We start from the raw sequence: 27,505 nt of genomic DNA on the forward strand, positions 1-27,505 counted from the left end.
CCCTATGGCCTGTTCCTCACTCTGGAGTGTCTTAATAAAGACTGAGGTCACTGTTACTTTAACCTCCCTGTGTGCAGTCTCATCTGTGTTCGGAACACAATAGAATTCAGTTTAAAAAAACAGCTGGAAATAAGAAGCTGGTACTGGTAAAAATGACTATAAAACTTTTGGTTCACTCATGTCCTTTCGGGAAGGAAACCTGCTGTCCTTACTCCGTCTGGCCTGCGCTATATGTGACTCTAGTCCCATATTAAGTGGTTCACTCTTAACTGCTACTCTGAAGCAGCAGTGTCTCAGTTGTGTCAAACCGATACAAAGCAACACTGTGGGAGTACCTTCACCACGTGAACTGCAGCGGTTCAAGAAGGCGGCCCATCACCACTTTCTCAAGGGCAACAAGCGATGAGCAATAAATGCCGGCGACACCTCCCAAGAATTATCCTTTGACAATCCTGTGATTCAAATTTAGCATCAGTTTATGCTAAATTATGGGATGTTCTGTGCTGTGGATGCACACACACACACACACATCAGGAACTGAGAATATCAAAACATTCCTGGCATACAAACAGTGAGGAGTCTATCATTGAATGATTCTGGGTTGAATTTGAACCGAGTTCCCAGAGGCAAAAGGATAGTGTCCTCAGCTACTGCTTCTCCAGTCACAGTACCTAGGCCCCAATTTCCACCAAGGATAAATAATGGCGTACACTTACCTGTACACATGTTTCTTTGAGGACCATCTGCGCTGGGGAAAAAAATCCCTAGTTTCGGGCAAAGTGAATCTCCATACCGCGCCGGCACTACCCGAGTCGATCTCAGAGGGCGGTGCTAAAAGTGTGTGCCTAAAACGCACTGCGCATTCGCTGGAAGGGACAAAAAAGACCAACTCATTGTGCATGGGCAACGCGCATGCGCAGAAGGTAAATAAATAAATAAATAAATAAATAAATCACTGCGCGCGCATTCGGCTGGGGATAGCAGCGGGACGAGTCGGCTGCATGGAGGATTTGGAGAAGGCTGCCCTTGGTCTTTTTGGTGAGAAGACTCCTACTCACTTTGCCTGCCGTGTGAATTTAGAAGGCTTCCCTGGGCTTCAAGATTATCTTTGAAAATTTTGGGGCCATTTGGAACTACGATGGAAAAGGCGAGTGGTGAAGATTTATGTTTAATTTGCCTACCTACAGTTCTCTCAACGAAGGAGGAACAGTAATGGTAAGTTTTCTTTTGTCTGATTTATTTTTAAAGTTCCACAAAGTGGATTTAAAATAGCCAGGGAGGCCCTTCGGCCAGGAATAGGAGCGGGCCAGCGTGGATTTCTTTAACTGTAGGTAAGGCTTTTTCCAACGGTGTTGCTTGTATCTGTGCGCGGATTAACAATAAATCGTTAGTGAGGAAAGTTGGCCGATGGCAAGAAAGGGCACGTAAGCTCCTTTACAACGTACACCAGTGCCAGAATGTATTGCGCCAAACATTCTGGCGCTAGTAGTCGACACCCGTGCCCCAACATTGTGGAATCTTTAAACTAACCTTCAGCGCCAGAAAAATCGCTGGGCGCCGAAAAAGCTGCACCAAGTGCTGGGCAAAATTGGGGCCCTAATTTCTATAACACAAAATGCATTAGCTTGGGTAAGCTGTTGACTGGTAATATTTTAATTCATTTAATTACGGAGGACTTTGGCACATTGAAATAAGTCAGTGTTTATATAAATTTTCAATCTATATTACGTGACACGTTCCCAGCATTGTATGAGACATCCCTAGAAGACACTAAATGGAACATTGATGTTTTTTCCCACAGGGATGGTGGGGGCAGGGGGTGGGGAAATCAGAGAATGAGTCAACCTTTCATACTCTGAGATGCAGCTTGCAACATAGCAATACTGGCAAAGGCACAGATCAGTAACAGAGCAGAGAAAATAACTCCACAAACAATGGGGACTAAAGAGGAGACATTCTGGTCCCAGCACAGCGCCACGAGGAATGCATGACAGCATGGACACTGCACGCCTTTTGCCAGGCACGGCGATGGTAGTACGGTGGGTTGGCATTAAATAAAAGCATCACGGGACCGATTTTGAACTCTCGCCCAAAACGGATGCCAAATGGGCCGTGGGTCCACCGCACATGCTCTGTCAGGTTCGGGCCTCATTAGAATGCAGTCGATGAGCCACCCAACGTACACCGACCGCTAGTCGGCAAACCGGGGTGTGGGGGGAGAGAGATGGGAAATCCAGCAGCTCCAAGCATAAGCTGAGACAGAAGTGCGCAGTAGAAGTGGGGTGAGGGGCAGTTAGGGGGTGGGTTGTGAAAAGGGCGGGCTGGGGGGAAGGGGTGGGGGTGCAGACCCAGATGCCAGCAGTGGGCGCAATGCTCCTCCTGGCCCACAAAAAATGTGAAGGCAATTTTCATAGCAGCTATTATGTATTTCCAGGTACATTAAATGTATAAGTACAATGATGCGCCACAGAGGGCGCTGTGGTGGGAGACCTGAAAGTACCTGCAAGACAGAGTATAAAAGGCTGCCCACCACACCCGAGAGGCACTCTGGAGTTGCACAATAAAGGACCAAGGTCACAGCAGTTACTACAACACCAGACTGCGTGGAGTCAGTGATTTGAGTGCTGCATACACTACATTGGCGACGAGGACACGGACGAGCTTCACGCAACCATGGCTACTCTGGGCTCGTTAAAGGATTTTACGGTGGGCAATGATTGGGAGGCCTTTACGGAAAGGCTCGAGTACTACTTTACAGCAAACGACCTGACGGGGAACACGGACACACTGAGAGAGAAGCATAAGGCGACATTACTTTCCAGCTGTGGCGATGAGGTTTACTGTCTCGTCAGGGATTTGCTGGCACCCACGAGTGCCAGGGACAAGTCATATGAGGAGCTGATCACACTGATTCGTGACCAACTGAAACCAAAGGAGAGCATCCTCATGGCCCGGCACAAATTCTACCACCACTGCAGACCTGAGGGCCAGGATGTCACCAAATATGCTGCGGACCTCAGGAGACTCGCGGCACCGTGTGATTTTGACACACACCTTGATGAGGCTTTGCGAGACGTTTTTGTTATGGAGATTGGACATGAGGGTCTCCTCCACAAGCTGCTATCTACTGAACCTACAGTCACCCTGAAGCAAGCCATCACCATCAGCGGGGCATTTATGACCTCGACGTGCAGCACCAAGCAGATGATCCACACAGTCTCGAACCCGGCAGGCACTGTCCACAGGATAGCACCCACCATGGTCAAAACTGCAGAATGTGGCTCTGCCCGGGGAAGAGAGCACAGACCTTGGGGTCTGGGAACTCAGAGTCCGCTGAGGGGGGCTAATCGAGCAGCACCATGCTGGCACTGCGGAGGAAGCCATGGGGCTCACCGGTGCAGGTTTGTAGAGTATACTTGCAATACCTGCCACACGAAAGACCATCTTCAGCGTATGTGCAAAAGAAACACGACTCACCGTGTGGCTGAGGAGATGGTAGAGGGTCCATTTTCTAGCGAGGAGCAGGCAGAAGAAGATGAGATGCTGGGACTGTATACGTGTACCGATGGTTCGGCCCCGGTGATTATGGAGGTCAAGATTAACGGAGTCCCAGTGAGTATGGAAGTGGACACTGGATCGGGTCCATCGTTAATGAGTCAGGAAATTTTTGATAAACTGTGGGTCAACTCAGCTGCACGACCCAAGCTGGTCCCGGTCACGGCAAAGCTGCGTACCTACACCAAGGAACTGATACCTGTTCTTGGCAGAGCGATGGTGCAGGTATCTCACGGTGGCGAGACGCACGGTTTACCTTTGTGGGTCATTGCAGGCGATGGGCCGACGCTTCTCGGCAGGAGGTGGATGGGGAAGGTCCGTGGGAGCTGGGAAGAGTTCATTCCTCCACAGACCGCTGTCCCCCGGGTCCCCAAAGAGCAGCGCCGACCGAGCTGGAGGAGAAAGAAGCCGTTCATCGGCAGTCTAAATCCCCACACAGACGAGCAGACCCTGGAAGAGCAAGTTTTCAAGTGCGGTATCCGATCGGTGAGGTACGAGCCGGCGACACGCTGCGGGCGATGAACGGGAGGTCCTTCAATGGCCGACAAGTCCGGGGTGGGGGGGCCCACACGGAGAAAGAGTCGGGTGGCTACCGTGGAGGCCGGGACAGCGGCAGCGGTGGTGGCAGCTACGGCGGCCGCAGGAGAGGCGGCGGTTACTGGGACAACGGCAGGAGCGGAGGTTACAGGAGAGGCGGCGGTTACTGGGACAGCCGCAGGAGCGGAGGTTACAGGAGAGGCGGCGGTTACTGGGACAGCCGCAGGAGCGGAGGTTACAGGAGAGGCGGCGGTTACTGGGACAGCCGCAGGAGCGGAGGTTACAGGAGAGGCGACGGTTACTGGCACAGCCGCAGGAGCGGAGGTTACAGGAGAGGCGGCGGTTACTGGGACAACGGCAGGAGCGGAGGTTACAGGAGAGGCGGCGGTTACTGGGACAGCGGCAGGAGCGGAGGTTACAGGAGAGGCGGCGGTTACTGGGACAACGGCAGGAGCGGAGGTTACAGGAGAGGCGGCGGTTACTGGGACAACGGCAGGAGCGGAGGTTACAGGAGAGGCGGCGGTTACTGGGACAGCCGCAGGAGCGGAGGTTACAGGAGAGGCGGCGGTTACTGGGACAACGGCAGGAGCGGAGGTTACAGGAGAGGCGGCGGTTACTGGGACAACGGCAGGAGCGGAGGTTACAGGAGAGGCGGCGGTTACTGGCACAGCCGCAGGAGCGGAGGTTACAGGAGAGGCGGCGGTTACTGGGACAACGGCAGGAGCGGAGGTTACAGGAGAGGCGGCGGTTACTGGGACAGCCGCAGGAGCGGAGGTTACAGGAGAGGCGGCGGTTACTGGGACAGCCGCAGGAGCGGAGGTTACAGGAGAGGCGGCGGTTACTGGGACAACGGCAGGAGCGGAGGTTACAGGAGAGGCGGCGGTTACTGGGACAACGGCAGGAGCGGAGGTTACAGGAGAGGCGGCGGTTACTGGCACAGCCGCAGGAGCGAAGGCTACGGCGGCAGCGGGTGCGACTCGGGAGAACGCGACAGCTACTCGAGCGGGTGCAGGAGCCAGAGCGGAGGATATGGCAGCAATCACGGAGGCCGCTCTCACAGGGACCATGACTGATCGAATCCAAAGAGCCATTTCTGCCAGATTCAAGATCGGATTGCCTTGGCCGTTTTCCTTCCTTCTTTCTTCCCTCTATCCCAGAGAGTAAAACGTCATGCCAGCGAGCTCAAGATGGTGGTGAGCCTCGTGGCAGCAGAGCTCTGCAGACAAAGGCAAGCAGAGCAACTAAAATGGTGGCGCCCAAGGGAAGCCTCTTGGGAACCACAAGATGGTGTCTTAAAAGGGAAATGCACCTGGGAGTCTTAAAAGGGCTTTACACCGTGGCGGGCCCCACAAAGAGACTGTTTTAAGGCAAGAGCGAGTCTAAATGAGCAATGTGATTTGTATGATGACGTGAGTTATAAATAGAAGTAATATTTTTATGCTGGTTGGGTACTGTGTTTAAGATAAGGGATATGTATTACGAAAAGAGTTAATACCCAAGGTACAAGTAAAAGGGTAAACGGATCCGTGACTAATATCATTAATGGACCAATGCGATTCTTGATTTATGTGATTCATGCAATGGTTCAGCGGCTGCAGATGAGCCGCTAAGGCTATCACTTTCTGAGAACAGAGGCAATGCACTAGTTGCGATACCCTGTCTCAGAGCAGCCCATTACCTCGGGCAAAAAGGGGCAGTATACCGCCACCGTACTTCACCCAGAAGAGCTGGGATTAAACAACTGTTCAGTGTACCTGCAACCTTTTGACATAATATCTGTACCACATATTATATGTACCACACAAATGTACTGTCTATGTATACCTGTTTTCTGTTGGAGGTTATGCCTGTGTACTTCATCACCCATGTAAGGACTGCAAACACCACAGTAAGGACTCATTCTCGCAAATCAACCAGGACGAACAAGACCGAGGTCACCGGCAATGGCTTCTGGAACTGGGGGGGGGGAGTGAGATGTTATGTATTGTCCAGGTACATTAAATGTATAAGTACAATGGTGCGCTACAGAGGGCGCTGTGGTGGGAGACCAGAAAGTACCTGCAAGGCAGAGTATAAAAGGCTGCCCACCACCCCTGAGAGGCACTCTGGAATTACACAACAAAGGACCAAGGTCACAGCAGTTACTACAACACCAGACTGCGTGGAGTCAGTGATTTGAGTGCTGCATACACTACAGGAGCCTTTAAGGATTAGGCCACTCATCCCCTGGTACAAATGGCAGAGCGTGCGTAATGCTCCTCCAACCATTTCCACTTGAAAATTGTAAATGGTGTCTTATAACCGGCGTAGGACATAATTTGCATATGGAAGCACCCTCCTGTCTGCTTTGGGCAGGAGTGTATGATGGCCATTTACAGGGCCACCTGAAAATCACATCAGATGGGCCTTGGGTGTCCGAAGGACAGACGCTGTTTCTCTGCTGCTTTCAACTGCAGGTGCTTGGCAAATGGGACAGCTAGTTCTCAAAAACTGACACCCCTCACATGTTCAACCAGGGTATTGAGCATCGACTTGCATTATTTGTGCCTGGGATCACAGACCACCTGCACATTACTTGCCTTTTCAGTTCATGAAAAGCTTGAGGTTCGTGGTAGGGGTCGAGATGGCTCATGACTGGCCTTCAATGTTACACCCTACTTGAGTGAAACCTACTATCTTTCCATAGGTAAAATGACAAAAGAAAACATCTGGCAAACAGACACTTGAGTCCATAATTCACACCAACACTCCGGTGCAGTACTGAGGGTGTGCTGCACTGTCGGAGGTGTCATCGTCGGGATGAGCCATTAAACAAGGCCGAACTGCCCTCTTAGGTGGATGTAAAAGATTCTGTGGCAAAATTTGGAAGATCAGGGGAGTTGTCCCGGTGTCCTGGCCAATATTTATTCCTCAACCAACATCACTAAATCAGATTATCTGGTCACGATCACATTGCGTGTGAACTTACTGTGTGCAAATTGGCTGCCATGTTTTCTATATTACAAGAGTGACTACACTTCCAAAGTACTTAAAAGGCTGTAATGCACTTTGAGACTGTGAATGGTACAATATAAATTCAAGTTTTTTTGTTCTTTCTCCTGGTGAGTGATTTATTTTGCGGATATGATCAATAGTGGTTTAGAATGATCAGGTGGCACAGATCTATCCCATAGGTTGGCGTTGTCTGAAGGCCTGGCCCATAAGCGAGTTAATGATTGGCTTGCTTATGAAGCATAGAAGGCAAAGGGAGATCTATTCTGATATGTCTATGTAGTTCTGACTTGATCTATAGACCTAGCTCCTAAGGTAGGGTGACTATAGTGTGAGAAAACCTTTAGTGTGACTGCACCAGTCTCTGATCCCTCCTCAGAAACACCTCTTCTTCCTCTATATCCTGGCAACTAAAGTTGCAGCCAGCGGCAATACAGTGGCAGAAAGCACAAGAAAGACCCCAGCACATCAGTAAGAATCCAACTGTTTTCCAACGCTATGCGGAGGGAGGCATAATCGCTAGACCACCAGGGAGTGGGTGCTGTGGCAGCAGCCTGGCACACAAACGCAAATGGCCAAAGATGTCTGGAGAAGAGGTCTTACCACCCCACCCCCCCACCACGGGTTTACAGACACCAATGCTCTTACCTTGAGCTCTCTGAGGAGCAGTGTGTGAGAAGGCTGCATTTCCGAAAGGAAGTGCTGACAGAGATGTGCCATCTCCTACAGGCAGACCGATGCCTGGACCACTCTGGGGGCAGCCTTCAATACTCCCATCAACAGATTTCTGAATTCATTGTGGTGTGCTGCATGTTACACAGCTTGGATTCCAAAGATTCACAACCCTTTGAGAGAAGAAATTCCTCCTCATTTCTGTTCTAAATGGGCGACCCCTTATTCTTAAACTATACCCACCCACGAAGGGAAACATCCCCTCTGCATCTACCCTGTCAAGCCCCCTCAGAACCTTATACGTTTCAAAAAGATCACCTCTCATTTTTCTAAAATCCAATGAGTATAGGCCCAACCTCCTCAACCTTTCTTCATAAGACAAGCCCTTCATCTCAGGAATCAATCTTGTGAACCTTCTCTGAACTGCTTCCAATGCAAGTATATTCCTCCTTAAATAAGGAGACCATAACTGGAGCAGTATTTCAGGTGCGATTTCACAAACTCCCTGTACATTTGTAGCAGGACTTTTCTACTTTTCTACTCCATCCCCCTTGCAATAAAGGCCAAAATTCCATTTGCATTCCTAATTACTTGCTGTACCTGCATGCTAATATTTTGTGTTCCATGTACAAGGACCCCCGGATCCCTCTATACCGCAGCATTTTGTGATCTCTCCCCACTTAATAATGGACTCCAGCATTTTCCCGATGACAGATGTTAGGCTAACTGGTCTATAGTTTTCTGCTTTCTGTCTCCCTCCTTTCTTAAATAGGGACGTTACATTTGCAGTTTTCTAATCCACTGGGACCTCTCCAGAATCCAGGGAATTTTGGTAGATTACAACCAATGCATCCACTATCTCTGCAGCCACTTCTTTTAAGACCCTAGGATGCAGGCCATCAGGTCCAGGGGACGTCCACCTTTAGTCCCACACCATCCACAGGGGAGGCAGCGTGGAGATGCAGCCGGACCAAGAGTCGCACGTCCCCAGCTCATAATGGACCGGTTCTCCTGAATGGAGGAAATTGAGGGATGGAGCTAATACTGGCACATAAAGGCACATCTCCGGTGAACGTTGGAATGATACACAAGACACCAATGGCAAAGGATTAAACAAACATTTTACTGCAACAAAGTAACAAAAACCCAAAACTTGCCCCACCAAAAGAAAACCATACAACAGACAACGTTATGTTGCAGGGCCCTGAGCAGCAATGGAGTGCATTAAATCAAAGAAACTATGTACAGGCGTAATTAACAAAAATCAGGGCATCTGCACAACATTGCCCTGCACATTATTCTGACATTTTTAACGCCGTGATTTTCGGCTGGGGCGCAAAAATTTCCTTGTGTAACGCCTGGTTTTGCACCCCCGATCACAGAACCGCATTTTGTGCCGAATTTTGCAGACGAGGGCGTAAACATTTTCCAGGCGGTATCAGAACCGCCCTACCACCATTACCACCTCGAAATCTCAAAAGCCGAAAATCCATCCCTATGTAATTCCTCAGTCTACTTCCTTCTTATATTCTTCCATTGGACTCGGGGAAATTATACTGTATTTTCATCTTTTCATAGCGCTGGATTCAATAATGAATTATAATCCCCAGTTTTCTCTTTCGTGAATATGAATTGCATGTCCTCTTCATTTCTTGCTCGTTGGATCATTTTAATAAGTGTCTTTGTTATTTTACGAGGTATAATCTCTTTGTCATTGGTTGAATCATCCAAGTTCTGCATATTGCTTCTCCCGTTTTTTAACTTCAGTTTGTTCTCATTCTTGTAAACCTTAAGCCCATGTCGCTGTAGATGTGTCATTTTTCTTCCCATCATAAAGGCCAAAATTCCAGTTGCATTCCTAATTACTTGTCTGAAATCCGGAATCCTCGACTCAATCCGTGCCCGATTTTGGGTTTTGCCTCAAAAAATGTCCGGTTTTGGGACAATAATTCCGGATTCCGGACGGCTCCATCAGGTATGAGCAAAAGGTCCGGCTTTTGGACAATTCCGGTTTTCGGAGTTCCGGATTTCTGGACGTTGCACCTGTATAAGACACCTTTAAATAACGAGGATTATTTTCGAGCCAGTTCAACGGGAATGTTTTAACATTCGTTTCTCTGAATGTCTCGCCTGTGTTTATTCTCAAGTTGGAGTCTCCACAGAACTACAAATCTTAACTGTAAAGATTAACAAAGCAAGAAGCAAGGCTATCGGGAGCGAGCAGGGCAGTGAGATGAGTTTTGGATTGCTCCAGCAAAAAAACCAACACAGACACAATGGGGTACAATCGGCATGCATTACGCCGGTAAAACTGCCGCAAATGCCCCAATTTAACAATGGCTCAGCCTGCACCCAATCTGCGCAGGCCTTGGTCCCACCGCTAAATTGGTGGGGACCTTTTTTTTTTAGGCGTCCCAGGCTTTAGGCCCCATAAATATGTTAATGGAGGGCCCAACGCCTGATGACGGACCCCTGTGTAAAAATTATTCATGATAAGCAGGATTCGTCCCTTTGTAACTACCAACTAAAGGTGTGTTTTGTAAAAAATCAGATAAACCTTTGTGGAGCCAGGAGGAGCAGGAGTTCGCCCCCAACACCACAGTCCTGACGATCACACCTCCCCCACCCACGTTGGCCGATCCAACCACCATCCTGAAACTTAACGGAGGGCTGTTGCTGGTGGTTCACAGTAGCACCGCTGCTTCAGCTAATGCGCTGCCCATACAGGCTTCAGACAGGTTACTAACGGGTCAGCAGCCCAGAACTTTCATCTCCTTTTGCACTGAAGAACAACAGGGGTGTGGCACTGCTTCTATGTTTCACTGCACTTGATGCTGTACTTGGGCAGTCACTGGTGGCAGCCATCTGGCAGGTTTCTTGACCTCTTTCACCACCATCACTCGCTCCTCCTCACCCATGCACTGTGAATCACATGACGCTACCTCCGCATGCTCACCAATTGCATCCTTTAGGCTGTGCGCAGCCGCATAGTGTTATGTATGTAAACACTACCAATGTGTAAGACTTGCCACCAGGGGGGCGCACATGTGGGAGACCCAAGGGTCACCTGCACACCCCGGGCAAGCAGGTATAAAAGGCAGTCTACCACGCTGCCTCCGCACTCTGGAGTTACAATGAAGAGACCGAGGTCACAACAGTTTGAGCTGAAGATGTGCAGTCCTGTGGAGTTATTCTAAACGTAACACGTAGAGCTTACAGGAATTAACGAGCGGGACACAGGGTGCTATGAGGTGCTGTCTTGTTCTGAGACGCTGGCAGGAGTGGTGCTCCAGGAGTGGTGCCCCTGGCTCCACAAAAAGCTCTGCAGGTCGCTGCCGGCCCGGTCTTGCTTTCCTCTGTTAACACCTCCGACCCCACCACCCCTCCCGCCCCCAGGGCCCGCCCCTCTCTCCAGGACCTACCCGAGGGCCGGTGTGAGTTCCAAGCCGCTGATAATGCTCCAGCTCGGACCTGGCAAGCTGCGGCGGAATGTCAGTTCGGGGAGTGTACCTCACCGGCTTGACTTAAAATGAGGCCTGCACTCAAAATAGCTCTGGCCTCCAGGCCCACTTGACCAAGCGGGGGTGGGGGTGGGTGGGAGGGCAGTGAAACGGTCATCAAATTAAAAAAATCGGCCACTCTGTATCCATGCTGCATCATTCCAAACCTTCGCAGTTCGTGAGAAGGATGCGGGGCCCGTATCGAGGTAGTGGCTTGTCCATAACATTCCCCAAGTGGCAGAAAAAGTTTCTTATTCAGGAAGACTGAAACATTGTGACATTGACGTCAAAGGACCGACACAATGGTAAAACCAATATATTATCAGTCCGAGTTAATACCCGATGTTATAACTTTCAATTCAATTATAATAATGCTACAATACAGTGGAGGCCCTGACCTGCGTAAGAACACCAGAGGCAGGTCGGGACCATAAAAGGAGCAGCGAGCGGTGGCCCTGGACAGCGTGGAGGCGTACCACTTCAGGGAGCAGTGCGAGCTGGTGCAGGAGGGCGACAGCAGCGAAGAGTGACGTCATCAAGGTCCAGGTCGGTGATTGGAGCGTGGGCAGACACAGCAGGAGCGGCGAGGTCGGGGCGAAGGAGCGGCGAGAGACTGTAGAGGGACGTGATCGGGGCCCAGGGGACGTGTGAGATCGGGGTCAGGGGCCTAGGGGGAAGCACGGGTCCAGCCCACACTGCGATACGTGTGCGCACTGGGTCCGTGCAGCAGAGCAGGTCTCCAGTCGTCTTGGGCAATCCTTGCCACTGGACCAAGACCTCGCTCTGCCAAGCCCGTGTGGTGGCTGGTGTGCAACAACCACCCCACGTTAAACAAATCCACGCACAGGCATCTTCCACCCTTCAGGATGTTGTTCAGGTCCTTCATTGAAACACTTGTGAACTCATCCTTTTTTGGCTTGGAAGCTAGTCATCCTCATTTCGAGGGACCGCCTACGATGATGACAGTATCTAAAATTTGGATTTCAAGTACAATAAGATCTTTCTCAACTTTGTATCTTTTCTTTTCCCCACAGAACAGCAGTGAGTAAATTTGAAAAGTAATTCATTGGCTGTGAAGTGCTTTGTTGTGTCTTGAGGAGGTATGAGGTGCAACATGAATGCACATTCTTCGTTTCATCGAGGACTGGGACAGTCGCCTTTCAAATCTGAATGGAGGCAAGAATTGATGTAACCATTTCAAATCTTAACGCAGTAATTAATGTAGTTTTCTTCATAAAAAAGGTTTATGTATTTAATAAAAGTGCACGTAACAAATCTGGCCCTTCAGGATATCATCATCATCATAGGCGGTCCCTCGAAGTGAGGCTGGCTTGCTTCCACGCCAAAAAGGGATGAGTTCACAGGTGTTTCAATGTTCCAGAGGCCGAACTAATATTCCAGGTCCTGAATTACATCTTGAAGGGTGGAAGATGCCTGTGCGTGGATTTTCTTTAACGTGTGGTGGCCGTTGCACACCAGCCACCACACGGGCTCGACATATCACAGTGTGGGCTGGCCCGTGCTGCCCCTGGGCCCTCGCCTCTTCTGAGCCCCAAGCTCACGCCTCTCCTGGGCCCCGGTCACTTCCATCTACAAATTCTCGCCGCTCCTTCGTCCCTCCTGCTGTGCCTGCCCGCACTGCAATCTTTCCACAGGCAGTGCACTGGAACACTCTCACTCGGGTGTGTGTGTCTCGGTGCTTTTCCAGTCACACTGATATAAACTATATTTAGTGCACTGCATATAATGAACAAATGATTGGAGTATCTCTTTTTAAAGCATTCAGCTCTGTCTCTGATTCAATTTAAATACTCAGCAAACTAGGCAAGATAAAATTATACCTTTTTTAGATCCACTAAAGACCTTAGTTAATGAAATACTAAGGAGAGAGTTAGCGTGACTTGCTAACTATGTGTTTCATGTCCATTTACTCCCAAGTGAAAGTGACTTACTTCAGAAACTTTAAATGTAAAATGCGGAAAACAAATTCATAAAAATTTGTACTGTTTAGTTGCTCGTGACTCTTTGATTTCCTTTGTATTTATTACTGTGCCGAGCTTCAATACTGTTGGATATATTCAAGAGGGAGTTAGATGTGGCCCTTATGGCCAAAGGGATCAAGGGGTATGGAGAGAAAGCAGGAATGGGGTACTGAGGTGAAAGATCAGCCATGATCTTATTGAATGGTGGTGCAGGCTCGAAGGGCCGAATGGCCTACTCCTGCACCTATTTTCTATGTTTCTATGTTTCTACTATTGCCTGATATGTACTTCTCAAAGGAATGCTCTAGTGGTAAGCACTATGAACAAGAATGGTTTACCTTGCATGTTTCAGGTGTTAGCTGTAGCTCAATGGGAAGCACCCTCGCTTCTGAGTCAGAAGGCTGTGGATACAAGCCCCAGCGTCTTGAGCACAAAAAATCTAGACTGACACTCCCAGTGCAGTACTGGAGGCACTGTCTTTTGGATTTCTACCCGCTCAGGACATAGAAGATCCCAGGGCACTATTTGAAGAAGAGCAGGGAAGTTCTCACCAGTGTCCTGGCCAATATTTATCCCTCAATCGTCATCACTAAAACAGATTATCTGTTCATTGCTGTTTGTGGGACCTTGCTGTACGCACATTGGCTGTGGCATTTCCTACATTACAACAGTGACTACAATTCAAAAGGTACTTCAGTGCCTGCAAAGCACCTTGAGACATTGCGAAAGGCACTATATAAATGCAAGTTCATCCTTTCTTTCACTTATCCATATGTGTTTTTTAATTTGATTCACCAAACATTCCCATTTACAATTCTCCCCCATGTTGTCACACACATCCTCCATGTCATAGTATTGTAGGTGACCCAAGTGTAAGGTACCCCTAAAACTGAATCTGATCCTCATCATTATGTCCGCGTGATCTATTTACTTTCAGACTGGGCATCTTGTATCTTCTCTTGGGCCTTGGTGAGACTGCACCTGGAGTATTGTGTGCAGTTTTGATCTCTTAATCTAAGAAAAGATATACTTGCCATAGAGGGAGTGCAGCAAGGTTCACCAGACTGATTCCTGGGATGGCAGGACTGTCGTATGAGGAGAGATTGGGTCGACTAGGCCTGTATTCACTAGAGTTTAGAAGAATGTGAGGGGATCTCCTTGAAAAGTATAAAATTCTGACTGGGTTGGATCGATTGGATGCGGGGAGGATGTTTCCCCGGGCTGGGAAGTCTAGAACAAGGGGTCACAGTCTCAGGATACGGGGATAGGAAATTTAGGAGCGAGATGAGGAGAAATTTCTTCACTCAGAGGATGGTGAACCTGTGGAATTCTCTACCACAGAAGGCTGTGGAGGCCAAGTCACTGAATATATTTAAGAGGAAGATAGATAGATTTCTAGAAACAAAAGGCATCATGGGGTATGGGGGAAAAGCGGGAATATGATGTCGAGTTAGAGGATCAGCCATAATCATATTGAATGGCGGTGCAGGCTCGAAGGACCGAATGGTCTACTACTGCTCCTATTTTCTATATTTCTATGTTTCTCAGTCTTCTCAAATACTTACAGTAGTTTAGACGGTATTCCTGTGAGTATACAGCTAATCGTTATATGTGAAGGACGTAAAAAAGAAAGAAATAACATGCATTTATGTAGTGCCTTTCACAACCTCAGGATGCCTCAAAGCACTTTCCAGCCAATGAATCAGTGTGTGATGTAGTAATGTAGGAAACGTAGTAGGATTTAGTGTAGAACCTCATTTATAAAGATATTTCAAACATTTACAATTTTGGACAGTTTAAAGAGGCTCTAGTATGATATTTACAAAGCCTGACAATCAGGATCACCGCTAATGGTGGGAATGATATCATGGGCTGAAATGTAGACACTTAAAAGAAAATGACCATTACCATCAGCAGTTTAACACAGTACTTTTCTGCAGAAATATTGGATGATTTTATTTTGAACAAATACACTGAATAGAAATTCAGGTGGTGACAGCTGATGAAAGCATGACACCTTCATACGACATTCCTCAGGCTGCTATTTGAACAGAGCAATGAAGATATTAACCCATTTATTTTAAATAGGTTAGTGCTGTCACTAAAATAGCAGACAGAGGAATATCATGTCAGTGTGCATTCACTGTCAGCAACAGTCATTTCTAGGCTCATATTTTGAAAGGTCTACCCTTAAGTAGGAAACACTGGCCATTGGATTCAAACAGTTGAACAATTACATCCAGTAAAACAACACATTAGGGGAATAGTTCCTCTGTGTTTTATTCGTAACAAAACTGTAACTGTCTCCTTGATAGCCAGGTTTTCCATTTTGTTTAACACATAACACATGGTGGAAGGCTCCTCCATTATGCCTATGCTTAAAATTGTATAAGATTTGATAGATTGCAATGGTCTCTGGCAACTGTTAGCAGACTGACAGTTCGACAATTTAATTACCAACCAGAAAGCATGTAGCACAAGATATAATTGAAGCAGTGGCAGATGTGTGCCGTAGATGCCATCACTCACCTCTTCAAGTACGTCAGCTAGTTTGCTGAGTATTTCCTCTGAAAGATTCTGGAACGTTGGAACGCTATGGAATAGAAAAATATTTCATAAATAAGAGAAGGTTCCATCACCATCTACAAGAAAACATGGCACAGCAAGTCTACAAACCACTCAGCATTAGCAAAATGTAGATATAAAGCGTAAAGGTGCTGGGGCAATGCAATAAATGGATGACATCATGTTGTTCATTAAGTGTAAGTTAATAAAGCATTGATCATTGCAAGCCCCCTTACCTCTGACTTTGCCATTGGCTGTGAGGACTCACACTTGGCACCACTGACACAATATTAAAGTGGCCATAGTCTCAGTAGGAAGCTCTACTCAGCTTGTTGTTTAGAATCTTCACACTAATGCTTACTGACAGATCTCCATTCTAATTTTAAAAGTAGGAATTCAACTGATCCAATTTTAAACAGAAAATACTTCCTTCAAGATTTTCTTTTTACTTGGCTTTGTTTATTTAGAATGGACCCACATAAATTCTGATGTCCCAATTTTTTTTGCTTAATCAGTGAAGGAGTATTTTTTTTAAACTAAACTACACCTATGGGCGCAGTGATACTGCCATTTTCACATTGGTACGAAGCAGTTTTGAATGTACATCAATGCCAAAGTAGCAGACAAGAGACTGCTTCTGTGTTTGCACTGAGTACAGTATGACTCGAGCTTGCTGCCTCTTTTGAGTATATTGAGCCCATCATCTTCATCGAGATGTAGGGCCCGAAATTGCCCACAGCGAGAAATTGAGGCGGGCCCTTCGATTTAAGCGGAAATTTAACGTCGGCGGGAGTCGGAGGGAAGAGCCGGGAAATTCGTCTCTTTAACTCTGACACTGCCTCCCAGCACTTTGCAGGCGGTATCGGGGCAGGATGGGGTCGGGAGCAGGGTGGTGCCCGTCAGCGCGGCGGCGATGACGTCAGTGCGACGCGGACCTGCCACATCGCGCTGACGTGTCACAACGTCCGTCCCCTTCACTTAAAGAGGAGGGATGCCTCGGGGTCTAGTCAGGCCTCAGTGAAGCCCACCGGGCCACCAGGAAGGGGTTCAGCCGGGCCAGCGGATGGGCTCCCAAGAGGGGCTGCTGGGCTGCCTGTTGGTGGCCTGGCCGAACCAGCGGGCGCCATTCTCTGGCTGGCTCAGGAGTCGGATGACAATTGAAACAAAATGGCAGTGCGCCCGTCCCATTTAAGTGTGGCTGCACCGCCCAGCCATTGGCAGCTGCCCGCCGTGTGAAGCTGTTGGGGGGCATTGATCGGCGCTCCCGCGGGGCAACTTCCCCCGCCAGGTGGTAAGGGTTCGGCGCACGGCCGACAACGGGTCGGAGTGCCAGTCGGGCTGAAACACGGGGAGTGGGGACAATTGCGGGTAGGTTGGCCCCGCTGCCTACCCCCGGTCAGAAAGGCCTTAACGCTTCTAACGGGCCTTAAAGAAGGGAGCAATTTCTCCCCCCCCCTCCCACCCCCGTCCCCCGCCTCCCCATAGTGTCAGTACCTTAAGGTAGACATATCAAAGTTGGGACCAGAAGAGTAACCCTATGATCACACACTCCTGGGAGAAGCTGAGCTCAGAGGGAGCCCCAATTCTTTAGACCACATTCCATGCGATCCAAGTCTCCACTGGGAGCGTGGGGTGCAGAATTACCCCGAGAGAATCAATTTCATCCACTCAGAGCAGCGGGGCTTTAACCTAGGGATCCCAGAGGAGGTAGCAACCCAATCTTCAACTCAGTAGAGTCAGTTCCTTCAGGGAGGAATGTGGGGCACAAGTCAATTAGGTGAGACATCTAGACAGTGATATCTGGCTGGAAAAGATGGCGCAAACTCCTAGTTTGGATAATTAACCATGCATACCTAAACATTATAACATGATGATCATTTCATCATATTTACGCAGCTTTTAATATTTAACTACATGTCCATCAAAATTCATACACGATATTGCCAAATATGTACAACTCTTGCTTTTCATTAAAATCCAACTCTTATTAAATTTGAACTAATATGGCAGGGGGAAGGGAACCAATGCAGGGAGACAGAGGGAAACAAAAAGGAGACAAAAGCAAAAGACAGAAAGGAGATGAGGAAAAGTGGAGGGCAGAGAAACCCAAGAAAAAGAAAAAAAGGGCCACTGTACAGCAAAATTCTAAAAGGACAAAGGGTGTTAAAAAAACACGCCTGAAGGCTTTGTGTCTTACTGCAAGGAGTATCCGTAATAAGGTGGATGAATTAACTGTGCAAATAGATGTTAACAAACATGATGTGATTGAGATTACGGAGACGTGGCTCCAGGATGATCAGGGCTGGGAATTCAACATCCAGGGGTATTCAACATTCAGGAAGGATAGAATAAAAGGAAAAGGAGGTGGGATAGCATTGCTGGTTAAAGAGGAGATGAATGCAATAGTTAGGAAAGACATTAGCTTAGATGATGTGGAATCTATATGGGTAGAGCTGCAGAACACCAAAGGGCAAAAAACGTTAGTGGGAGTTGTGTACAGACCTCCAAACAGTAGTAGTGATGTTGGGGAGGGCATCAAACAGGAAGTTAGGGGTGCATGCAATAAAGGTGCAGCAGTTATAATGGGTGACTTTAATATGCACATAGATTGGGCTAACCAAACTGGAAGCAATACGGTGGAGGAGGATTTCCGAGAGTGCATAAGGGATGGTTTTCTAGACCAATATGTCGAGGAACCAACTAGGGGGGAGGCCATCTTAGACTGGGTGTTGTGTAATGAGAGAGGATTAATTAGCAATCTCGTTGTGCGAGGCCCCTTGGGGAAGAGAGACCATAATATGGTGGAATTCTGCATTAGGATGGAGAATGAAACAGTTAATTCAGAGACCATGGTCCAGAACTTAAAGAAGGGTAACTTTGAAGGTATGAGGCATGAATTGGCTAGGATAGATTGGTGAATGATACTTAAGGGGTTGACTGTGGATGGACAATGGCAGACATTTAGAGACCGCATGGATGAACTACAACAATTGTACATTCCTGTCTGGCGTAAAAATAAAAAAGGGAAGGTGGCTCAACCGTGGCTATCAAGGGAAATCAGGGATAGTATTAAAGCCAAGGAAGTGGCATACAAATTGGCCAGAAATAGCAGTGAACCTGGGGACTGGGAGAAATTTAGAACTCAGCAGAGGAGGACAAAGGGTTTGATTAGGGCAGGGAAAATGGAGTACAAGAAGAATCTTGCAGGGAACATTAAGACGGATTGCAAAAGTTTCTATAGATATGTAAAGAGAAAAAGATTAGTAAAGACAAACGTAGGTCCCCTGCAGTCAGAATCAGGGGAAGTCATAATGGGGAACAAAGAAATGGCAGACCGATTGAACAAGTACTTTGGTTCGGTATTCATTAAGAGGACACAAACAACCTTCCGGATATAAAAGGGGTTCAGAGGGTCGAGTAAGGAGGAGGAATTGAGGGAAATCTTTATTACTCGGGAAATTGTGTTGGGGAAATTGATGGGATTGAAGGCCGATAAATCCCCAGGGCCTGATGGACTGCATCCCAGAGTACTTAAGGAGGTGGCCTTGGAAATAGCTGATGCATTGACAGTCATTTTCCAACATTCCATTGACTCTGGATCAGTTCCTATCGAGTGGAGGGTAGCCAATGTAACCCCACTTTTAAAAAAAGGAGGGAGAGAGAAAACAGGGAATTATAGACCGGTCAGCCTGACCTCAGTAGTGGGTAAAATGATGGAATCAATTATTAAGGATGTCATAGCAGCGCATTTGGAAAGAGGTGACATGATAGGTCCAAGTCAGCATGGATTTGTGAAAGGGAAATCATGCTTGACAAATCTTCTGGAATTTTTTGAGGATGTTTCCAGTAGAGTGGACAAGGGAGAACCAGTTGATGTGGTATATTTGGACTTTCAGAAGGCTTTCGACAAGGTCCCACACAAGAGATTAATGTGCAAAGTTAAAGCACATGGGATTGGGGGTAGTGTGCTGACATGGATTGAGAACTGGTTGGCAGACAGGAAGCAAAGAGTCGGAGTAAATGGGTACTTTTCAGAATGGCAGGCAGTGACTAGTGGGGTACCGCAAGGTTCTGTGCTGGGGCCCCAGCTGTTTACACTGTACATTAATAATTTAGACGAGGGGATTAAATGTAGTATCTCCAAATTTGCGGATGACACTAAGTTGGGTGGCAGTGTGAGCTGCGAGGAGGATGCTATGAGGCTGCAGAGTGATTTGGATAGGTTAGGTGAGTGGGCAAATGCATGGCAGATGAAGTATAATGTGGATAAATGTGAGGTTATCCACTTTGGTGGTAAAAACAGAGAGACAGACTATTATCTGAATGGTGACAGATTAGGCAAAGGGGAGGTGCAACGAGACCTGGGTGTAATGGTACATCAGTCATTGAAGGTTGGCATGCAGGTTCAGCAGGCGGTTCAGAAAGCAAATGGCATGTTGGCCTTCATAGCGAGGGGATTTGAGTACAGGGGCAGGGAGGTGTTGCTACAGTTGTACAGGGCCTTGGTGAGGCCACACCTGGAGTATTGAGTACAGTTTTGGTCTCCTAACTTGAGGAAGGTCATTCTTGCTATTGAGGGAGTGCAGCGAAGGTTCACCAGACTGATTCCCGGGATGGTGGGACTGACCTATCAAGAAAGACTGGATCAACTGGGCTTGTATTCACTGGAGTTCAGAAGAATGAGAGGGGACCTCATAGAAACGTTTAAAATTCTGACGGGTTCAGACAGGTTAGATGCAGGAAGAATGTTCCCAATGTTGGGGAAGTCCAGAATCAGGGGTCACAGCCTAAGGATAAGGGGTAAGCCATTTAGGACCGAGATGAGGAGAAACTTCTTCACCCAGAGAGTGGTGAACCTGTGGAATTCTCTACCACAGAAAGTTGTTGAGGCCAATTCACTAAATATATTCAAAAGGGAGTTAGATGAAGTCCTTACTACTAGGGGGATCAAGGGGTATGGTGAGAAAGCAGGAAGGGGGTACTGAAGTTGTATGTTCAGCCATGAACTCATTGAATGGTGGTGCAGGCTAGAAGGGCCGAATGGCCTACTCCTGCACCTATTTTCTATGTTTCTATATTTCTAACTGCTTGTATAGCATAATCTCCCATGATTACAAAATCAGGTTCATAAACTGTTGGCCCACGACCAAATTTGCATTAAAAATCTGAAGAGTCAGGAGGGTCACCCTGCTCTCAGTCATGAAGTATTCTTCAATCTGTGTCAGTAATTAATCTTTGACTGATCTTCGATGGAAATCCAGGCTTGCCGTTTGGAATGCTACCACACAGCCAATTACAGCAGCTTCATATTTAAATACAAATTAGATAGGAAGCTTCCAGTTTACAGGGGAATGTTGAGAGATTTATACTGTGCACATATGGTCATTACCAGTTGATTCGAGTCAGTAGTAAATGGAGCTGCTTCCCTGAAGCCCTGTGACCCCACAACTGAAGTCCAGTTGCCACCAGTCCAAGGTGGTGTGGGGGCTGCGGGGGTCAGAACTGTTAACCTTCAGCTCACCTGCCATACAGCTTCAAGCACCGGGAGAGTATGGAGGGAACTGGAGTGCGATGCGAGAGCCAATGCTGGATATTTACCACGTTGTAAAGTAGCTACTTGTGTACGCAAACTCTTTTAAATATTGTTCCGTATCATTCTGTTTATCAAGTGATGTAGTGCAAGACAATTGCTTTATGCACTGTGCTGTTCAAAACGAATGACAGTGTGCTGCTCCTGGTGCAGACTGGGAATGGATATTGGAAAACCACGCACTTCCAGCCGATGATATTCCATCCAGGCAGAGCGCCATGGAATTTTTAACCTCAGTGTTCCAGCTATTAAGAAACTGATATTGAATATAATATAATCCCATATTAAAATGTATTTATTAGAAGGAGAAAAATATTCTTTTAAAATATCACTTTACACTAATCAATGTAAGATTTAGGTCGTAATTTCCACTTTAAAGCAAGGGGTGAGGGTGAATAATCGGGTGGGGGTGAATTACCCACAGACTAAGTGAGTGGACAAAACTGTGGCAGATGGAGTTCAATGTCGGGAAGTGTGATGTCATCTATTTTGGATCCAAGGAAGACAAAGTCAGAATATATTCTTAATGGAGAGAGACTCGGAGCTGTGAGGGAGCAAAGGGATTTAGGTGTCCGTGTACACAGATCATTAAAAGCTAGTGCACAGATATAAAAGGTAATCGAAGAGGCTAACGGAATTGCCGTATATTTCAAGCGGATTACCATAGAATGGTTACAGCACAGAAGCAGGCCATTCGGCCAGTTGAGTCCGAGCCAGCTCTCTGCAAGAGCACTTTAGCTCATCCCACTTCCCCGCCCTTTCTCTGTAGTCCTGCTAATTTTTTTCCCTTCAGAAATTAGAATACAAAGGGGAGGAAGTGATGCTTCGGTTGTATAGAGCGCTAGTCAGACGTGATCTGGAGTACAGCATTCAGTTTTGGGCACCGCACCTCAGGAAAGACATTTTGGTCTTGGAGAGGGAGCAGTGCAGATTCACCAGAATGATACCGGGGCTTAAAGAGTTAAATTATGAGGGCAGGTTTCCAAATTTAGCTTGTATTGCCTTGAGTGTGAAAGGTTAAGGGGGTGATTTAATGACGATGTTTCAGATAATAACAGAATTTGATCAGAAAGATAAAGAAAAACTATTTCTTCTGATGGGAGAGTCCAGAACAAGAGGGCATGATCTTAAAATTAGAACTAGGCCGTTCAGGGGTGAAGTCAGGGAGTACGTCATCACACAAACAATAGTAGGAATGTGGAACTTGCTCCCCCGAAATGCTGGCTGAATTTCCTCGGACTTTCTGCCAGATGTGCAGCGGAAACTCGGGGATTCCGCCTTACTTCCGGCGAAGTTACGGTAGGCCTAAAGTCCAGGAAATTCAGGGCCTTTTTCTCCACGAATATCTCCTACAGTAGCCACACAAAATCTCTCCATTTGCACACTTGACCCTTATATTTGGGTGAGTAAAACTTGGTAATTTATTGGAATTTGTACTGTGGAATTGGACCTACTGGGTTGGGTCTGTCTGAAATTATTCCATGTAAAGCTGGCAGAGGATAAAGGTTTGCGGAGTCAGAGGAAATGTATTAGCATGGATAGAGAATTGGCTGGCTAACAGAAAGCAGAGAGTCGGGATAAATGGGTCCTTTTCGGGTTGGAAATCGGTGGTTAGTGGTGTGCCACAGGGATCGGTGCTGGGACCACAACTGTTTACAATATACATAGATGACCTGGAAGAGGGGACAGAGTGTAGTGTAACAAAATTTGCAGATGACACAAAGATTAGTGGGAAAGCGGGTTGTGTAGAGGATACAGAGAGGCTGCAAAGATATTTAGATAGGTTAAGCGAATGGGCTAAGGTTTGGCAAATGGAATACAATGTCGGAAAGTGTGAGGTCATCCACCTTGGGAAAAAAAACAGTAAAAGGGAATATTATTTGAATGGGGAGAAATTACAACATGCTGCGGTGCAGAGGGACCTGGGGGTCCTTGTGCATGAATCCCAAAAAGTTAGTTTGCAGGTGCAGCATGTAATCAGGAAGGCGAATGGAATGTTGGCCTTCATTGCGAGAGGGATGGAGTACAAAAGCAGGGAGGTCCTGCTGCAACTGTGTAGGGTATTGGTGAGGCCGCACCTGGAGTACTGCGTGCAGTTTTGGTCACTTTACTTAAGGAAGGGTATACTAGCTTTGGAGGGGGTACAGAGACGATTCACTAGGCTGATTCCTGAGATGAGGGGGTTACCTTATGATGATAGATTGAGTAGACTGGGTCTTTACTTGTTGGAGTTCAGAAGGATGAGGGGTGATCTTATAGAAACATTTAAAATAATGAAAGGGATAGACAAGATAGAGGCAGAGAGGTTGTTTCCACTGGTTGGGGAGACTAGAACTAGGGGGCACAGCCTCAAAATAAGGGGGAGCCAATTTAAAACCGAATTGAGAAGGAATTTCTTCTCCCAGAGGGTTGTGAATCTGTGGAATTCTCTGCCCAAGGAAGCAGTTGAGGCTAGCTCATTGAATGTATTCAAATCACGGATAGATAGATTTTTAACCAATAAGGGAATTAAGGGTTACGGGGAGCGGGCGGGTAAGTGAAGCTGAGTCCACGGCCAGATCAGCCATAATCGTGTTGAATGGAGGAGCAGGCTCGAGGGTCTAGATGGCCTACTCCTGTTCCTAATTCTTATGTTCTTATGTTCTTATGTAGCGAGCAGAGATAAATCCTAAAAGGTAAAAGGATGTTAATTTACTGCATCACGCAGTCCAAAATTTCTGTATTACCCAGTCCCGATGCACTGTACCACACAGTCCTGATTCACTATCACACAATCCCCTACAAGGTTTAATACTCAGGTAACTAATACAAAACAAGATTATAAATCTTTATTTGCATTAATTTTACACTTTGCTAAACTTTTAAAATGTATGGAACAAACTATCCATTAAAAATTGCCATCTTTTGAGAGCGTTGATATCATCCAAATCAGAAGCCATAAATTGTCCAGTACAATGCTAAGAAAAATTGGGCATCATTTAGAGCAGGAAATATACCTTCATGTCTTTCAGAGAGCATGAGAGACACAAAGTTATCAAAAGCACCTATATTGTAATGCCAGTGAAAAGGAGGCACATATTGGTCCAGCTTTCCGCACACAATTTAAATTCCAGCAAGTAACGCAATCTATTTTAGCTCTTGCCCCATAATATGGGTTCTTGCAATTGCTGATCGCAGACGATAATTCCAGTTGCGAAGAACAGACCAAAACCACAGGTGGTGCTGTTTGCAAACTTCAGTCTGAAATATACCTTTATACACACCCAAGGGCCGATTTTCTTCCCCAGTTTTAATGATGAACCAGCTTAACGTGCGCAGGTGCGGGAAGAAACCTGGTTGAAAACGTTCCGCTGACTCCCCATCACCTGGACGTTCCCATCAGAAATGACTTTTTAAAAAATACAATGGGGGAGAAATTCGGTCGGGCCTCTGTTGTTAATCCAGGGGGAGCGGTACTTTTAGCACCTTCAAAAAGTTTGTGCCTCCCATCCAGAAATTCATCAGAATCGGTCGAAGAGCTGACAGGGGCATTAAATCAGCCAGAGCTGGGGGGAGGGGGGCGCCGATAATGAAAGTTTGATCGGTACATTTTGCGGACCCACTGCACATGTGCCGAACTCCGTTTCAGATCGACTCTTGAAGGCGTGGCAGGGTAAGTTTAGCACATGAGCAGCTCCAGCTCCACAGGGTCTTCAGAGTGCGAAAATGGAGGAGCAAGGAGGACACCAGCTATCTCCCCGCTGCTTGCCCGCCGCCCTTGATGCCTTGCTGGAGGCAGTGGAGAGTCGCTGGAATGCCCTCCAGCCTGCAGGGGGACGAAGGCCACCGCCTAGGGTTCTGACACGGCTGTGGAGGGAGGTGGCCACAACAGCGACGCAATGTCGCAAAAAATTCAACAACCTTACCAGGGTCATCAGGGTGAGCACCCTTTCCATTCACCTTTCAATGCCTTCAGGTGAACCTCACGGTCTCACACAATGTAAAGACTTTGCAGTGCCTACCCCTTCTCTATGTATACCAGGCCATGCTCCTCCTTGCTGAAGGCAGCCTGACACCTCTCTATCGCCTCACCAGACATGCCCTGCCCATCCAAGTGTCTCTCACCTTCTAGCTCCTTACTCAGCCTGAGCCAACCTAGCAGCACCTTTCAACTCTTCATATGCGGTCACAAGTCTAAGCCTCATACTTACTGGTAGTTGCTTGTGCCCCAGACCACCATCCACTGTGCGATGCCACACAGGATGAGATACAGATCTGCACACTTCCTCATATTATTCGCGAGTACCCTACTGCACACACATGTGGCACACCAGCACCTACACAACCACTAACAACTTGCTGTTTTTGTCATTGCAGGTCAAACTCGTGCACAATATGTGTGAGCTGCATCATAGGGGCAGAGGTGAGCCCTACCTCCAGGACCTCATTGAGGTGCAGGAGCGAGTATCTGCCCTCATATGCACTGCAGTCATGGTGGTGGAGGGCGGAGAGGCAGAGCCGCTACTCGACAGTGACGGTATGTGAATGACACGGGCGATTTGTGTGAGTCCTCTTCGCCTTGAGGTCACATGCCTTACAACATGTTGCAACCAAAATAACAATGACCCCATACTTCTTGCCTTCCTGCCCCCTCCCCAGCTGATAACCGCACGACTGTTGCTTTGTGCTTACAGGTGATGAGCCAAAGGAGCGACAGCCAGCCCGGCAGCGGACGTCTTTAGACGACAGGGAAGACGAGGAGGAGGTGGAGAGCAATGAGCCGACACGTTCTCATTGGGAGCGAGTGGGGAGACCACTTCGGTGGAAGAGGCCGTCTTCCCGGGGTTGCATGAAGCTGAGGCTCCTGGCCCCAATGGCCTGCAGCAGCGCCCAGCGCGAGGGTAAGTTCGGGGGCCAGCTCCCCGGAGGGTAAGTCGGCCCATGAGTCCTGCTCACAGAGAGGCAGATAAGCACCTGGACTTGGAGGTTATGTCCAGGGAGTCAATGCAGATGCGCCGCGAGCTCATGGGTGCATAGGCGAGGATCCCGTTGAGCATGGATGCATTTGCTTTGAGTGTGGTGGAGGCCACCTCAACCTTGGCATTTGCATCTCGGGAGCCCGTCGCGCCCATCCTTGGTAGATACCAACAGATACTCAACACCCACAAGTGACCATGGGGTCCCAGACATGATGGCACGGGACATGGCTGATGTGGCAGTAGCCATTGAGCGGCAGGCCAAGACCATGCTACACCTGCATTCTGCAGGGTCAAATTGATGCCACGCAAACACTGCCATCGCATCAGTCCAATGGTTAGGTGACGGTGCCGAAGTATGCCAGCAATCTACGCTCCTACAGTTGCTGAGGTTCTGCCCTAGGGGAGTGACAGCCAATCCGTTGAACTGGAACCTGATGTCCTCTCTCAGTAGGACACAATTCTGGCTGCCAGCACTGCCATTCCGCCTTTGCACCAGCTGTGGACCATACCCCAGTCAGCCAAGACTGGTGCCACCCATTCTTGGGCAGTGCTGTCAGCAGCCGGTACTTCCAGGCCGAGAGCTGGTCCAGGGCATCATGCTTGGCCATCTGTCCTGTTTTCCTCAGACACACAGCAGCCCTCAAGCAGCCTTGCTGCAGGCACTGAGGACCCATTGAGGAGGAATGGTAGGTGAGGCAGGGAGGGTGAGGCAAAGGGATGGGAAATGCCAGTGGAAGAGGCAGTGAATAAATGTGTCCCCATGGGACCTAGCTATATGTGTTTTTTGAAGGGGCAGGTGCTCCACTTTGTTTTATTGGATGGTGTGGGGTTTTGGGGGCTGTTTGAGGCAAATAAAATGTTAGTTGAACCGTTTCCTTCAGCCTCTGGTGTCTGAACGTTCAGTTGTGATGGAGATGTGACATCATCAGTCATTATTAGCTGCATCCCTCTACTACCTCCATTTAAGCAAAGCGCTCCCTTCTGAGCTGCCGCCAAATAGCCATGGCACCGCCAACATTGGCACGTTGCCTCCGCCGGGGCTGCTGCTGGTCCTCGTTGTGTTGCTGGAGATTCGGAGCTTCACCAGGGTCCTGTTCCTCTTCCTCCTCCTCCTCCTCCTCCTCCTTCTCCTCCTGAGGTGGGCCTGCGATCCCA

General features: G+C 47.9%; 1 protein-coding gene across 1 annotated transcript in view; it reads right to left on the minus strand.

Moving 5' to 3' along the window:
* LOC139260355 (cGMP-dependent protein kinase 1) overlaps window positions 1–27,505 on the minus strand; it is a 1,295,119-nt gene that overhangs the window by 530,448 nt on the left and 737,166 nt on the right. Inside the window, exon 5 of the mRNA XM_070876878.1 lies at window positions 15,767–15,830. Within this exon, the coding sequence (XP_070732979.1) occupies window positions 15,767–15,830 (64 nt within the window). The remainder of the gene's footprint in view (window positions 1–15,766; window positions 15,831–27,505) is intronic.

Source organism: Pristiophorus japonicus, chromosome 3, assembly GCF_044704955.1.
Source record: "Pristiophorus japonicus isolate sPriJap1 chromosome 3, sPriJap1.hap1, whole genome shotgun sequence".
Lineage (NCBI taxonomy): Eukaryota > Metazoa > Chordata > Chondrichthyes > Pristiophoridae > Pristiophorus > Pristiophorus japonicus.